General features: G+C 49.4%; 1 protein-coding gene across 1 annotated transcript; it reads right to left on the reverse strand.

Annotated features, from left to right (window-relative positions):
• Positions 1–3,172: 3,172 nt before the first annotated feature.
• LOC131272568 (uncharacterized protein DDB_G0290301-like) lies at positions 3,173–6,829 on the reverse strand. The gene is made up of 2 exons (XM_058274345.1): positions 4,789–6,829; positions 3,173–4,731 (listed from the first exon to the last, which is right to left on the reverse strand). Exons 1-2 carry the CDS (start codon positions 6,341–6,343, stop codon positions 4,427–4,429), a joined length of 1,860 nt encoding a protein of 619 aa, XP_058130328.1. The 5' UTR covers positions 6,344–6,829; the 3' UTR covers positions 3,173–4,426.
• Positions 6,830–16,250: the final 9,421 nt, after the last annotated feature.

A 16,250-nucleotide genomic window follows, 5' to 3' on the forward strand; every position in this document is an offset into this window, starting at 1 on the left:
ACAATCGGGCTTGACTGATGTAGTTTTTGTGCCCCCAACGTGCCCTTTCCTTCTTGTTCGTGCAATTGTCTTCGACGGCTCACGCTTTTTGCCGGACGACAGTCTCGCCAACACACTACACCACACAACACTGCACATGGCATAACATTTCGCTTTTTATGATCGATTGCATAAGTCGGGAGAAGGAAAGGGAGGACAGCGAACATAGAAAGAGGAGAGGGGTGGAAAACCACCCGAGATAACAAAATCATTTAACGGCAAAATTACCCCCTCCTTCGTGCGAGGGCAAATGTTACTTTGCCTTGGATTAAGCGCACTGGATGGCTTGTTAGGTTAAGTGATGTACTACCACCACCAACCACCATTCCTTCCCCACCAAAGGTCCAAAGGGAGCCGCGAGAGGGCTCCTCGTCGCACCGAAAAATGGTGCGAGACTCACGTATCGTTCGTGGACGATAGAAAAAAAATGAAACGAAATCAGCGTTAGAGAGACACAAGACTGACAAGAAATGTTACCGCGTGTTGCGCAATAGAAACCCCGTTCCCGGTTTGTTCCCCACCCCGTCTTTGTCTCGAGGGCATTGATTATGTGCGAATGTGGTACCTTCGCGTGCGCCTCACGGTGGCGATAGGCGTGCTGTGGCCCGATGCAAAGCGCCACAGCCCCGGTGGTAAGGTAAGTAAGTTACCCCTACGGCCGGATCGATCGAATCGTTACGGAATCATATTCCCCACGATCATAATCGGTCCACACTCCGTCTCTCTCGGTGTGTTTGATGGATGGAAGGGAGAAACAAATCAATCGTACCAATTTGGTAATCTCACTCCCACCCGAAGGGGAGTGTGAGGTCCCCGGAGGGAGGGGTTCGGCGGAGTCAGAGGCGAAGGAGTGTATACAAGTGTTTGCACTGAACCACGAAATAAGACAACGGTGTTGTTGTTTTTTTCCTTGGTGGCGCAAACTCTAACCTGCCCGTGTTCCCCCGCTTTTAGCGATGCAATGGTCACCCACCCACCCGCCCACTCCAAGGGGCGGTGGTGGTGTGCATTTGGGCAGACCACAGGCCTTTATGTAAACTTTCACTTTTTCAAAATCGCGGAAAACGGACCCGTCGCGTCGCACGGGGAAGATTATGTGCAAAAGCCCCCCATCACAATCCGCCTCCCAAACCGGAGCAAACTGAGGGAGATCGAGCGAGTGAAAGACACCCGACTTACAGCAAATGTTTCTCACCCGAACCGAAAAAGGGTCCAGGCCAAATGGAGGATGTATCGAGATGGAAAATTGCGATGGAAGGGGTGTCCCAAACCCATCTAACCAAGCTCAACCTCTTCCAACGGTGTGACAAGTATCGTCGATCGTCTTCGGCCGCGCTTGTGGGGATGTGTTGTCGCCCGCGAACGGGGTAAACCCAAAGCGTGTTGATGGCGGACGGTGAGGGTGATCCGCTTCGTCCAAAACCGGCCAAAGTTCATCGACATTCGGCGGCGGTGGTGCTGCAAACGGAAAACCCGCATCACACGGACGATCGAGCCCCACCAGACACCGGTTTTTTTTTCTTCTTTTTCCCACACTCGAATCCATAGTTCTTCACTTTCGTCCAACCGCGCGGGCTCGATTACATTCGAATAATGATTTCAAACGTTTTGGGGCCGTTTTCCGGAAACCCCGCGCGATTCGTTATGCGCGATGATATTCCACATTCACCAAAACCGCGCGGGGTGGTTTCGGTGTTAAAAATAGAAAATATCGCTCACACATCGCTCATCGGAAAGATGGACACAGCACGGAGCGGGGAAGGGGGCAAGCAGCGAAGGGGGAGGGGAGTTGGTATTTGTATAATGAATTGGCCACTTTTTCGACGGCGTCGTGTCCGAATGGGAAAAGCGCATACAGGAGGGCGTATAGACATAATGACATTTAACGTCGTCGAGTGCCATGTAACCGAGCAAATGTGGACAACGTAAGAAACCTTCTCATAATGAGCTGGCAAAATCGGAATGTTTGATAGAAAAAGTGGAGTGATAGCAAAGGAAAAATTACAAAAGTCGCTTCAAGGGTTTTCCAAACATTTTAAAATACTAAACGATAAATAGCCAGACCCAGATTTTATGCAAAAAAAAACGAGTGCATTTAGAAAAAGAAAAATCGGTTTCAACTAAAGAAGTTTCCTCATACTGTTCATTTGAACGGAGTAAGAGCATCGCGCCTTGTGTTGTTTGTGCTAGGGTAGTCTCATTAATTTTAGAATAATCTCCCCTCTAACGCTGACACAAACGACGTACGTCGTACTGGTTAAACTCTCCACAGTTGCCACCACATTTCATCGGCGCTTAACGCGTCCTGTGTCTCAGTCGATCGTCATGATCGTCGTAAACATATTTTTGCTGTCGGTCAAATTACTTCATGATTGATCTCATCGCTGAAGGATGATAACACGCTCATCCGCACTGTCCAAACAGTAAAATCAAATACATTTCGATCCCCTTCTCCGTCGGAAATGACCCCAATCGATTCCAAACCCATGTGGGCACATCTCTTTTCGCTTGCGATCGCGATTTTCTAACTTTCATCAGGCGACGTAACGTGAAACAAATGTGTTCGAGAGGAACGGAAGAAAACAAACCTCAATCCCTTTACGATGTTAATGGCGGAGTGAGTTTGGCCGGTGCAACCCCATGTCCAGCGTTCGTACGTGCCGTTTCATCAGCGTGGACGCCACGGTTGTCTGCGTCAGTGAGATGCAAAACCCCTCGGCAAAGACGATGTCGGAGCGCGCGAGCGCGGCTTTTACGATTAGCTCTTTCATCTTCTCATCATCCTCCGCTCCTTTCCTTCGGTAGGGAAAAAGGAAAGCAAAAAAGTGCAGTTGCACCAGCCCTGTCCAAGCAGCGGCGCCAATCGTCCCCCTCGCCATTGACAAACGGTTCGCGGACGGTGCGTTTCTGCTATGCTTTGTGTGCGTTGAAACACACAAACAGGCGACAACAGGCGCATACTTTTACACACCCCGAAAGGATGCCCAAGACAGTTGAAGTGGAGTGTGGCTTTCTGGGAGAGCTCTCCAGGGTTGGGTGGTTTCTCTTCTCCCCGTAACGTAACTGTGTTTTTCTTCGCCCCGTTGTCTATACACCAACATGTTAGCTGCAATCGGATTACCACCTCTGTATGTCTCTTTTTCTCTCTTGGTTTTTATTCCTCCTCGTCTTCTCTACAATTCAAATGTCTTGCCAAACGGAAAATGAATAAAGTTCACGCTTCTAGCTCGGACGCACTAAACCGCCACCGGATCGAAAAAAAGAAAAAATCATCGAAACACCTATTACTTCCTATGCTTACGATTTTCTCTCTGTTTCCTCGCGATAGCGATCATCTTCCCCCATCGTCGTACCCTGCCCTGCCCTCATGAGCAAGGGGATGATGATGCTACTGGAGTAGTTGCTTTCGTCCGTTGATCAGTCCCCCTACCCCCCGCATATCCCCTCCTACCCTATCTTTCCTTTCCCGTTTTTTCTCGCGACGTGGCAATGTTCAATAATAAATATCTTCCCTGCTCTTCGCCGGAAAACCCTACTTTAACGTTACCAACCAATCTTGGGAGGGGGCTTTTTGCCGTTGGATGATGGGTGGTACACGCTTCTTTTTCACCTCCCCCCCTCCCCCTTCTCTTCCTCCTAGCTTTAGCGTTTCTGGGGGTCTTTTTCTATCGCGCACCTGGTTTCTCCTGCTTCCGTTCGGCTTTTGGTTCTTCCTACGTTCCGAATGGTGTTTGTGTATGTTGGCCTTTTTGTTCGATTTTCGCGACGGTTTTTTAGTCCCGCTTTTGCTTCATCTCTTTCTTTTTTTCTTCTCCTGATCAGTGAAGCATGAGCATCCATGATGATGATGGTGATCATGCAAAGTACCGTTTTCACTGCCTCTAGGGTTGAATGTGTATGTGTGTGTTATGTTGTAGCACCAAAGACAATTATCTCTCCTGTTCGCCTGTGCTTGATCTTTCGATCGTGCCTTTCCCTCCCTGCCGCTCCCTGTACTGCTCCTCACCGCGCGATCAGTTATGCGTCGCGCTGCTTGAATAACTACAATGAATGATGGGGTGAAGTGAGAGAGAGGGGAGGGGATTATATACGTGTAGATAGTATTTTATCTTGGGCGTTACTTTAGAGGCACACTAAAATCGCAATCATCAAACTTTGCAGTTTCCTGTTTCCGATGAATGCTAATATATACATTAAAAATAAAACCCAAAACGTCGCACGCGGTTTTGATTCGATTCTCTTCCTCCTCCTCCCTGTTGCTGCTCCAGCTTTTTGTGTTGGCGTTTAACCATTAACCCCTACAACCTACTATCACGTCTTAGTACTCGAAGTAATTCCTTACACCACCGACGGCTCCACTACTGTCCAGTGCCTGGAGGAGCATTAGTTATACGGTCATCGTCAGGTAGCCGTGCTGTCCGTGGTGCTGCAGTTGGCCGGCCAGCAAGGAACCGGTGTCGGGCCGGGTATCCTTCTGCGCCTGGGCCGCACAGAAGTCGGGCGTCGAGACGGACCGGGACAGGTTGCCGAAGCTGAAGATCGACACGAGCGACGTTATCCGGTCGATGCTCTCGACCGCCGATTTTCCGACGACCGACTCCGGTTCTACCGGTGGTGATGGCCGCTCTTCCTCCTCCTCGCTACTCTCCCCTCCTGGTGCTTCCTCCGGCTGCTGTTGTTGTTGTTGGTGATCTGGCGATCGGTTCTCGCGCTCCGGTGAGGAAGGGGCGCACGAACCGTTGGAGTCACTGCCGGAGGTGGTAAGATTTTCCGCCTCGAGCTGCTGGTTTACGCACTCGGACAGTGCGTCGGCATCGCCCGGGCAGATGGTTTCGTGCGGGGAAGAGTAAAACTGTGGCTGCTGGCCAACGAGCCCGATCGTGGAAGACGGCAACGAACCGACGGACGCCGCCGGACGCACCTCGTTCGATCGGATCCGTTTGGTGGCCAGAAGCGCCAACGGGTGCTGGTCTGAATCGTCCGACTTTGCCGGCTCCCATTCGGTGGCCGACGAACGGCGACGCTTCGCCGGAATAATGGACGACCCACTCTCTCCCTTCGCCTGATCACCCTCCGTACGGTGTCTTCTCCGGCGCCGGTCCGATCCACGACGATCCGGATGCTGCTGCGGTACCACATCGAAGTAGCTAAAAGGTACCACCGCCGCATTAACACTACCTCCTTCCGTTCGTTCTTCCGGCTCGACGTTACGATGATGACAGGAAAGATCCTGGCACGTGGCATCATCGTCATCCTCATCATCATCATCCTCCTCTTCCTCATCATCCCCGAGGCAGCCGGCGGCAAACGAGGTGGCGTACGAAAACGCCCCGGAACTATGCGTGTCACCACTTTCTTCGCTCGTCGAGGCACTTGCTTCACGGTCCTTCACGTCCTCCACCTCCGATGATGCCCCACCGATCCACGGTGCTAGCGCCGGCAGCAGGAACAAATGTGACACGTCGGGATGCCGCTGCTGTTCCTCGCGGGACGACGCCGCGCCATGCTGCTGTGGATGGTGGTTCTCCTTCTCCTCCTCATCGTACTCCCGTTCCTCCTCCTCGTCGTCCTCTTCTTCCTCTTCCGACTCCGTTTTCGATACCGACAAGCTGCTGCTGTTGTTGTTGTTACTGCTATTGTTGTTGTTGTTACGACACATGTTGAGTGGCTCGAGGGGAAGCAGGCCACCGATCGTGGTCGGAAGAATGACGCTATCGCACTCGTAGTACGAGGTGGATGAACTTCCGGACGTTTCGCGACTTCGCTCCCCTTGCTCCTCCTCCTCCTCCGCACCATCGCCCCCGTCGTGCACGGGATCAACGAGGTCATCCTCGGTGGAAGACGACGGGGAGGAAGTGGACGTAGTAGATGCGGAGGAGGAAGAGGCGGCAGCAGCAGCAGCTGCGGCAGCCGCGGCCGCTGCCATCACCATGCTGTTGCGTTGATGCTGATAGTGATGCTCTTCGGACACACTGTTGCACTTGTTGCTATCGGAGGAATAGTCGTGGCCTTCATATCCACCATTCTGCTGCATCAGCTGGTGTTGCTGCTGTTGCTGCTGGTGATGATGGTGATGATGATGATGGTGATGCTGCTGCTGTTGCTGCTGCTGCTGCTGTTGTTGTTGCTGCTGCAGATAGTGTCCGTGCACGATGTGGTACGCTTCCTCCATGAAGATGTAGCGCGCCTTCTGGAGGACGGTCGCGACCAGCAGGTTCTTGTGCAGCGAGACGCCACCGCGGCAGACGCGCGATTGGGCGATCTTCGCCAGCGAAATCCCGATCAGCCGCTGGGCTTCCGCCATCGTTTCTATTTTGGACGCCGTTTTTACCGTTTCTTCTGCGCCTTCCTTTGGTCACGAAAAACAAACACAAAACCCCAAAGGCTAAACACTTTTTCTCGATCTGGTATGCACTTATTCCTTTGGATGATGGGTAGATATGTTCGCACCAACGCACACTTCGATTAAGGAGGCGCGCGCTTTTAAATCGCTCGACTCGCCAAGGACACAGCACACCAACACACCATGCATGCAAACTCGCGCAAGGCCACTGATCAATTGTAATGTAAACAGGTGTTCAACGGATGCACATACACACCACACACTGGCTCAAAAGGGTTGCATTTATTCCGCTATCCGAGGTGATGCACATTAAGCACAGACACACACGCACAACCTGGTTGTAGAATGCACAAAAAATAAGTTAAGAAACGTCGAGAAAAAATTAAGCCAACTCGACTCGATAATATACCACTCGCATTCCACTTAAAAGGGCTCGGAAGGGCAACCTATCCACACACACACGTTAACTCGTAACCGATCTATTCGAAGCACTTGCCCATTAATTACGCTTCTTCTCTTTACGCTGCGCCTACTAAGCGCCACTTGGCTCGTGCAAATTGATATTATATACACGCACACACTCTCGTTATTGCCACAATGACGCAGGCGGTGGCGCTGTCATTCGCCCTTTATTTCGATGGTGCGATGACGGCGAGCGGACGTCGTGGACGGCAGCCAAGCAAAGGTCGAAGATAATAATTGCCGATACGCCGAGATCCACGTCCGATCCCGTTGCTGCTCTCGTTGCGACTACCGATGCCGCGCCGGAATATGTGTTTCGAAACCCCGTGTCCCCGCGCTGGACACACAAGAAACGCGGAGGACCGCGTAATTATTATTCTGCTCGCTCTCGCACCACCTTTCTCGCCCTCTCTCTCTCTCTTTCTCGCTCACGCGCTCACACGATTCGGTTTGTAACCTTTTTTTTGTTGTGTTTCTTTTCGTTCCCCCGTGTGGTTCAATATGTTTCCTTATGCTCGCGGCGACCATTCATCATTAAAACGCACACACAACGCAACAACGACACCGACTAACGTCTTCGAACCAGCGTCAGGAAGAGGGAACGGGGTGGAAGGCTAATCAAATCGAATCGAGTTGGAATCGCGCACGTACACCATTAGCAGCCGGACCTTCTTTTTTCTTCGCGAATAGTCTTTTACTGGCTACGTATCGGATATTCCGTTCAGCCGCTGATTATCCGCTCGTCACGATGAATCAAACGGGGAAAGGTACGAACGGGAAATCGGCACCTATCGAATCCGGAATGCACGGAGTACTCCGATCGGTTCTGGCTCTCGAACCGCCAACTAGACGGTGATGATGTTCTACCGAAACCGCCAACTGAACTGCACTGCAAATGGCGAGCAATAATGGGATGCTGTTTGAGTGTATGCATGTGCCAAAAATTGCAAACGAAACATAACACAACACAGCACACTAACGATTCCGGTGGTGGTATATATGCTAATGGGGATGATGCAGCGCGGCGCAGTTCAATATCGCCCAACCGGAGAAGCAGGAATCTCCGAAATTCCGCCACGACACACAAACACAATATTATTCCGAGAAAAACCCTCCGAAACGCTACACGTACGTCTCGATGATTCAAAACGGATGGCAGAAGAAGAAAATAAAAAAAAGCACAGTACGTCGCGCGGATCGGAACAAGAAGATAACTCCGGGTTTTCGCTCTCTTGCTCTCGCAACGGACGGTGAACTGACTCACTCGAAAAACGCACCGACGTCAAGTAACCTTTTTCGCAAGAATTGCAGCAAAACACGCGTGTTCGCGCGTTTCTTTCTCGCGCTCTCACTTATGACCACGAGGCCCTTCGTGCGTCTTCGTTTTGCTTACTCTCTCTCGCTCGCTCTCTCTCTCTCTCACTCTCTGAATGTTTGGCGCGAGCCCTCGTCGTCGTCGTCGTCCGTGCACGTGTTCGAACGGTTCGGTTTCTGCTGCACGACTGTCCGACTTTGATCCGTTTATCGCGCGGAATACCCCTCTTGGGTGCATGCCACACACAATTCACACCACCGCCACCGCCACCGCCAGCATCACCTTCGCGCCGCTCTTCCCGAGCCCCGCGCCCTCGCGTCAACACCACTTCCGCTAACGAAGCAACATCAGAAACAACAGCATGCTTATGATGACGACGACGGCGACGATGCGATGCGGATGATGATGAGTGTGTATGAGTGTGCGTCTCGTAATCTTCCCGTCTCGTTCGCACACGCCTTCACGACGCGCGACGGTGCTCTACTGATCGCCCGCGGCACGCGGCGAAAGGGCACAGGGGTGCGCGGGTGAGGGAAATACTACACAGGAAGGAGCGCGCCGCTGCACCCTTTTGTTTACGTCGCCGCCGCCGCTCGCTGAAATTCTTCTCACACTCGCTTGACTAACCTTTCCCAAAAAAGCAAGAAGCAAGAGAGAAAAACAACAACAACAACAACAACAGGCACTACACCATTATAAACCGCACACTTATGCTGCCGCTCTTCGATAGATTATGCACTCGCGTGTTCGCTCCGGCATCTCTTCGCGGGGCGCGGGCTACCGTTTGTGTGGCTGTGTGTGTGTTTCAATGAGCCGCGATGGATTTCCCTTCCTTTCACCCCCTGGGGACGGCGAAATAGTGCGACTCCAACGGGTGTATGTGACACACTTGGATGACGTTTAAACGATGACTCGCGCGACGGATGAGGATTCTCTCGCTCTAATTTTTATCTCTTCTTTAACCGACCCGCAACAGATGCAAGCCGCGGGCCGCACATCGGGTGCAGGCGGGAAGGGCGGGCGAGAGGCAAGGTTGTTTGTTTACTCTCCGCTTCGCGCTCTCGCTACTCACCTCGCCCTCCACCCCACCCCCCCGGCAGCCTACTTCTGTTTTTATGTTGTATTGTGTTGTTCCGCTCACTTCTTCACGTCCGATTAGCGTTCGCGCCGATTCTTCTGGCTTGATGAGGTGTATGTACTAGGCGTGTTGTTTGGTGGCGGGTTTTCTCTTGCGCTCTCTTGTTTAATTTTAATCGTCTCACTCTACCGCAGAATTTGACCCCGCGCCCGCGCACCGCCCACCCCTTCCCCACGGACGACCTTTTTCTTGCTGCCGTTGTCTTCTTGCCGTGGTGGTTCTTCTTCTTCGCTTCTCTCACAACTAATAATCAAGTACCCGCGAGCGCGAACTCTACGTACTCTGACCCGTCGTGGTGCGGTCGCTTTCGGCACCCCTTCCCTTCCCCTTTCCCAGGGGCTGCGGAAGGCGGGTGTGGGTGTGGGACAACGGGATTTTGGCGTTTTTTTCCCTTCTTTCCGTGCAGTGGCAATGATGTCCAAGAAGCAACAACAAAAAAAAGAGCAACCGCGGGCCCCGTGTGATGTTTAGTGTCTTTTCTTGTGTCGTTTCGTTTTCGATTCGGTTGCCACACCGCACCACATAAATATACACACACACACACACACACAAACCTACAAGTATGCACAAACTCTCAAGTCAAACCGTGGGGCGTAATTGTGTTCGATCTGCACCGTTTGGGAGTCAAAACTGGATTGAAAGTATCCGCCACCGTGCGCTTGCATATATTTATAAACTTGTACTTGTAGCTGACGTCACGGCCTACTTTTGACGGTTTGTTGTTTCTTTTTGTTGTTGTTGTTGTTGTTCTTCTTCGTTTGACTTCTCTTCCCTTTGGCGGTGGAGCATTGCTTGCAATGATTGCCGCCTGTCTGTCCTCTCGCGCAGTCCGGTCTTTTCCGTTTGGACGGCGGCGCGGTTTTCCTTTTGGGCTCGGAAAACTCATCACACGACGGCCGACGACGGCCGACGACGATATCATATGTGCGCTCTCGTTCCCACCGCCGTCAGGGGGGGGGCGCGCGTGCGAGTCTGAGGTTTATGTGCATCGCATTATTGGGCGATGGATGCACCGAACGTCAAATCGCGATACGGCTCTTTCCGTTTAGCGTCTCTTGTTTTCCCCCTTTTCTGTGTTTTTTTTTGTGTTTTGAGCAAGCGGTATCGGTTTGGTTGTGTGCGTTTTTCCTTCGGCGCTGGCCATAATGTGGTAGCAATTAGGAAGAGCAGCGCATGCAACATGCCCCGACACACCGCTTCAAGTGGCTGGCGACACAGTGCAGCACGCGGGGTGCGAAAGGCATGCAGTTCTGCTTTTACCAACACACCGACACCCGATTACGATACGATTGTGGCCTTGTGCTGGTGGACAAAAGAAGGCAAATGTGACTGATGTGTACGACCGTACCCCCGGGGTTTTTGCTGGAAGGGCTTTTCGTTGTTTTTACGATGGGATGGGATTGCTGAAGAAGAGGATGGTTGGTGTGTAGCGAGAAGAATGGCTGATCAAAATAGATTGCTTTTGAAGACGCGGTCGCAAGAGTTTTTCCGTTCATCGATTGAAAAAGATATCATAACCAAAAAGGAAAAATAATTCGATGAAAGAGATTTGAGATAGATATTGAGGGTCAAAGAGGGTTTGTATCTTAAATATTATTCCTTCGAGAAAATGAAACGAGTGTGAAATATGCCATAACTCAAATAAAATCATTAATTTATGTAAATCATATTAAATTTCCGAAAACATCAGCGTACGACTTCAATATCGTTACGTCTAGTCAAGTTCCATTGATACAAGGAATCACATTGAAATGTCAATGTGTGTCCTTGATGTGGTCAACCTTTAAAATGCTAATTGCATCGCCGAAAAGATGCCCAAAACAATGTCCCATTCGCTGGTGCTTCATTTAATCCGTCAATAACCTTCGCGCAAACATTGAAATCTATTCCAATTACAACCATGGAAATGATAAAGCAAACGACGTCAAACACAGTCCGGGGTCCGCTTTCAAGGGCCATTTTGTGCGATGGCGTACACAGGGGCAGTGAAAACACGCACATATAACATCGTCACCCCTGCCACATCGTCGTACAAACCGGGGCAGATGGACGCGAGAAGCATTTATGGTTCGATCCGTGTATGCTTGCGTACTCTTCTGCGTGTTCTTCGGCTTCTCCGTTTTCTTCCCCATTTGCCTTGGTTTACGCGCACATCTTCACATCTCATTTGTCGACGCGCCGCAGCATCTCAGCTCGCTTTCGGCGAGCCCCGAATCAATCGAGTCGTCGCGCGCCTACCGTAAAACGCGCCACAAAACCGTGTCGCGCTAAATCCGAGCAATCCAAGCATGCCATCCGATCTCCGTCAATAAACCCACACACAGACACACACTTGCTTCTCACGTGTGTCCGAGGGACGACGGACGGCAGCGGGGTTGCCCGAGGGCCGTTTACCCGCTCGTTATATTACCATATCTTTTCCGAAAGGCAGGTTTTCCTTTATCTCAGGGGTAGGCAAGCTATGTCCCGCGGGCTAAATTTTCGACCTAAAAGGCCACTAAAGTTGTCCAGCCCACTAAAATTAAGCGTTCAAAGTTAACTCGCTAATTGTAATGGCAATTGAATCAAATTGCTACCATGGCGACGATGGGCAACGCCATAGGAAAGTACTTTGTTTTGTAATCTTTCTTGTTGATTTTTCATAAATTACTGTATTTTTTAGTGTATACCAATTTTTTTATTCCCAATTATTGTTTCGAAAGCACGGGAGGCGCTATACAATGAAATCAGTTATACAGTTCATTTTTGGTACCACATTTCCCATAATGCAACATAAATATTCTCTTTCTGGGGATCTTTTTCATGAATATTTGAGTAGAAAAATTTAATTTAATTTCATCAAACGCTAACGTGGTATGAGGGTTACAAAGTACATTAAAAAGATTGTTAAAAAATGTTGAATCAAAGGCTCGTTGGAAATGACAAAGATTTGTCAAATTCCAAAGCCTACTTATTAGGACTTAGGGTTACTGAAGAGAACGCAAACATAGATAGTGCAACTAGCAACGGAAAGGATAGTTTATCTTAAATCAATCTATAGTTAAATAAATTGTGGAAAAATGCATTAGGTACGGTCACACGAGACGAACCCTGCTCGAATTTGGACGCTCGGCGAACCTTTTCTTGAATGTGTTAGTGAATCGAGCAGAGTTCGCGAACCTTTTTCGAGCAGAAAAGGTTCACCGATTTTGGTGGATAGCACGAACCTTTGCCGCGAACCTTTTTGACGTTCCGTTCGATTTCCCCATTTGTTTGCAATGCTTACTTTGATTTATTCTTACCAACTATCAATGAAACTACATCAAAGATTCGTTACGTGTGAACGCTAAAAGGTTCGGCGAACCTTTTTTTGGCATTCGTATGTAATAGTGTGCGAAAGGTTCGCCATCAAAGGCTCGTCTCGTGTGACCGTACCTATTTAAAAAAGGGGGATGATGTAATACAAGCAAAAATACAGTAATTCAGTAATTCAAATAAGTAAACATTCCGGGTGCACTCCAGAGAAAGTTGGACGAACCCTGCATCAGCTCACGCAGTATCTCTTTTCTTTCCTCTCTCGCGCGCGCTTTTTCGCTCGCCTTGCGATGGAACATTATTATATCGCTACTAATTGATGGCGGATGATGGCGGTGACGAGTCAAACGCTGCGTGAGTAAGGCGCGAGGGCTCCTGCTAGGGCTTTTTATTTTATTTTATTTTATTTTATTTTATGAGCCTTGTGTGCTGACTGCGAGCCGCAGTGATTCCATTTGCCTGTTTTGGTGTTAGTGTCCCTGGGCCCGAACGACCCATGCGAAGGGGCGTTAAATATGTGTGTTTAAAAATCGAACCAGCAGCAACACGAGATAACCGCGCGATGCTGTATGAGAAACGCCAGAGCGTTAAGCGACGTTGCCAAATTCGATTAGGGGCTTTCGGTTTAACCGGGATACCGCGCGCGGTATATTCATCATATTCCGGTTTCGGTTGTATGTCCGGTTGCCACGGCGTCGGTACGTTCTTCTTTTCCCTTTTCTTCTTCTTCTTCTTCTTCTTCTTTTCGTTTCATCCGTCTTTGCCTCCCCCCGGAGGACGGTCGCTTCGATTCTCGCTTCCCATTCGCCTTTGTTTGTCGTTTTGTTCATTTCCATTCTTCCATTCCATCAATCGCCATTCGTCGAAATGGCACCTTTTTACCTCTTCTTGCCTGGCGTTTACCGACTTTTTGTTTCCTTTTGTTTTTTTGCTGCTGGAATTGCCCATTCAGGCGGGAAAGTACGCATCTTTCTTGGGCGCCCCCCAGGTTCCCGTTTTTTCTTCTCCTTGTTGTATTATGTTGTGTGCCTGTTGGTTTTTCTTGCGCGCCTCACATTTGTTGACGGGAAAACAAACAAACTTTCCCATTGAACGGAGGAGGTGCCGAGGAGTGGGTTTTGTGCGTACGGGACGGACTTCGCCACGGGTCGGGTGAAATTTCGCACAGTAAAACACAACCAAATGATGGCCGCGGTGACTAACGGGGTTGAGGAAAGGGCATGTGTGTGTGTGTGTGTCACACGCGAGGGCGCGAGTTTGGTTTACCGTTCAAGGTAAACGATGCGACAGCGAAAAACTGGCTCATCAGCAGGGAAATGGAGACAGAGATTTTGCTGGGAAAAAATTACTTCCCCCATTGGTTGAAAACCCAAATGAAATGGGATTTCCCTCGATAGGTGTAAAATCGAAAGAATTTGTAATAGCTTCTCGAGAAACCGGACAACCTCCCCTTACCCTACGCGCAAGATGCAGTGCGAGAAATTCAAGTAACCGTGGCCAGATCAATAAATAGATAAACCGTTAGTTGTACGGGAAAGCGACCAGCGCTATATAACCATAACCACCACCAACACCACCAAGGACCACCGGGCATCAAACACACTCTCAATTTAATTCGTTTTGCCTACGTGTTTCCCTTCCGGTCGGTGGTTCGTATTGTTTCTCCGTCGGAACCCAAGACACGGGGTCGTTGGAAAAACGAACCACACAACGCAAACGTCGTCCCCTCCCGGGCCCACAACTCATGCGCCCGACGAATGAAAACTAACTTTCCAGCAGATAAGATGTGGAAAGACAAAACAAAAAAAAAACAAGAAACACGCTAGTTACCACCCTAAATGCTGCAAAACGCGCGGAACTACTTTATGGCCTGCTGTGTGTGCAATTTTAAAACGCGCAAAAAAAACCACTTATACAGACGTACACCATGTACATGGGTTGTCATTTCAGGTAGCAGAAGCAGGGCTGGCTGCCGGGGGGGAGGGCGAAGGGAGGAATTATCAGGTGTGCAGAGTGGCGTTTAAAAACGCGGCTCGCGTGCTTCGCGGACAAACACACACACACACACATACAAAAAAGCAAACTTCACTCGCCTACTCGAGCTGATGAAACATCAACGAGGCAAAATGATTCCAATCGACAGATGGTAATCGTTGGAGAGGAGGCAAAAAAAAAGCAAACGAAGGGAAACTTCCACAACGTTGTTGCACCATGAGGGTTCTTCTACGTCAAGGGTTCTGTGGTTGGTGACTAATACACTGGCATTATGTTGGACATTATATTTAAAACCCATTCCATGTCGATAGCATCCGATTGACGCATTTTAAAATTGTATTTTTTACAAAATAAATCTTGCTGAGAATATCGATTGTGAATCGAGGATTTGCACTGTCACGCACACCATCAATGAGCATTAGTGGTACAGCTTTGTTGTTTCAATAATGGATTGTATCTTAGTAAGTTTTCAAGTTAATTTCGGGAACTTATGGATTCAGGAAAGGATTTAGTTAACTTACTCAAGAATAGTTAGTACTCTTAGTTATTGTACATAAGCTATTGTACAGAGTATAACGGTATGACGCAACATGTTTATTTTTAAACTCATGATTTACTTTGTTTTTATCTGTCCACTTGTCTTGGACAGAATAACGACTGTCTAAGTTATTCAAATCATCCACTAACGTTCCTAACACCCCAGAAGCGCTTACGTTCGCGATCAAATTTCACTTACCAACAACTTCAATGCCATATCGATGCCAAGACGCGATCGTTCCAAACGCCATTCGAACCGACACGCGATGGCCACTTTGCCCGATATAAGGCGCGCAAGCAGCATGCAAACCCTACACGTAAGCGTGTGTTTGTGTATTTAAGAGCCGCAGCAGCGGTGTTCCTTGGGAGGGGTTGTTACACGGTCGAATTATATGTGCCCTCATTGCCTTTATGACACCTAGCAACGGACCGCCGGACTGCTTTGGTCTTTTGCTTCTTCCCTGCCTCGGCTCGTGTGTTCGTTTTTGCTGCTGAAATAACGCAATAGCAAACACTGGAAACGAACGAAACCCTTCCCTTTAACGTGCGACATGTTCAATTAACTGTTTCTAAACTCATTCCTGTGTTAGACACCTTTGTCTCGAGTGATGTTCACCTCGTCGGGTGTCATGGGAAACATTCATCAGCACAGGTCGCGTCGACGGACAAAGTAATCCTCGTGAGTCATTAGTTCGCAATGCTGCCGGCGTGGCGCTCTCGCAGGTGACATAATCACGCTTGTCAGAGACCAATCGTTACAGGACCTGCTGGGACTGGTGCGTTAATCATCCGCTTCATCATCCACCGGACCCCGTGGGTGAAGCACAGTAAATAAACACGCTTTTGGAAGAAACCAGATATCTGACTTTCTTAAAATACATTATTACTAATGCCAGGGGGTAGGCTTTTTCCCTTAAAGCGGATAACCATTGCTTACTCATGGCGCAGAGACTTCCGCATCGGGTGTGAATCACGAAGAGCTCTTGCCAGCTCGGACAAAGCAATCGCTCTTCTGTTTTTCCTTTTTCGTTTTCTTCCTCCTAATAACCTTACAAAGATACGCGGGACGCGAGCGTTGGATGTAAAACATTCACAACGCATCATTCAATAAATTTCCCCCGGATCAG

This window comes from Anopheles coustani, chromosome 3, assembly GCF_943734705.1.
Source record: "Anopheles coustani chromosome 3, idAnoCousDA_361_x.2, whole genome shotgun sequence".
Classification (NCBI taxonomy): domain Eukaryota; kingdom Metazoa; phylum Arthropoda; class Insecta; order Diptera; family Culicidae; genus Anopheles; species Anopheles coustani.

Bases quoted from the DNA above. Each gene is read 5' to 3' on its own strand.
- LOC131272568 (XM_058274345.1), bottom strand. From the start codon at position 6,343: ATGGCGGAAGCCCAGCGGCTGATCGGGATTTCGCTGGCGAAGATCGCC. The intron at 4,732-4,788 runs GTGACTCCAACG...ACCGATCGCCAG, and splicing joins AAATCTTACCACCTCCGGCA to ATCACCAACAACAACAACAG.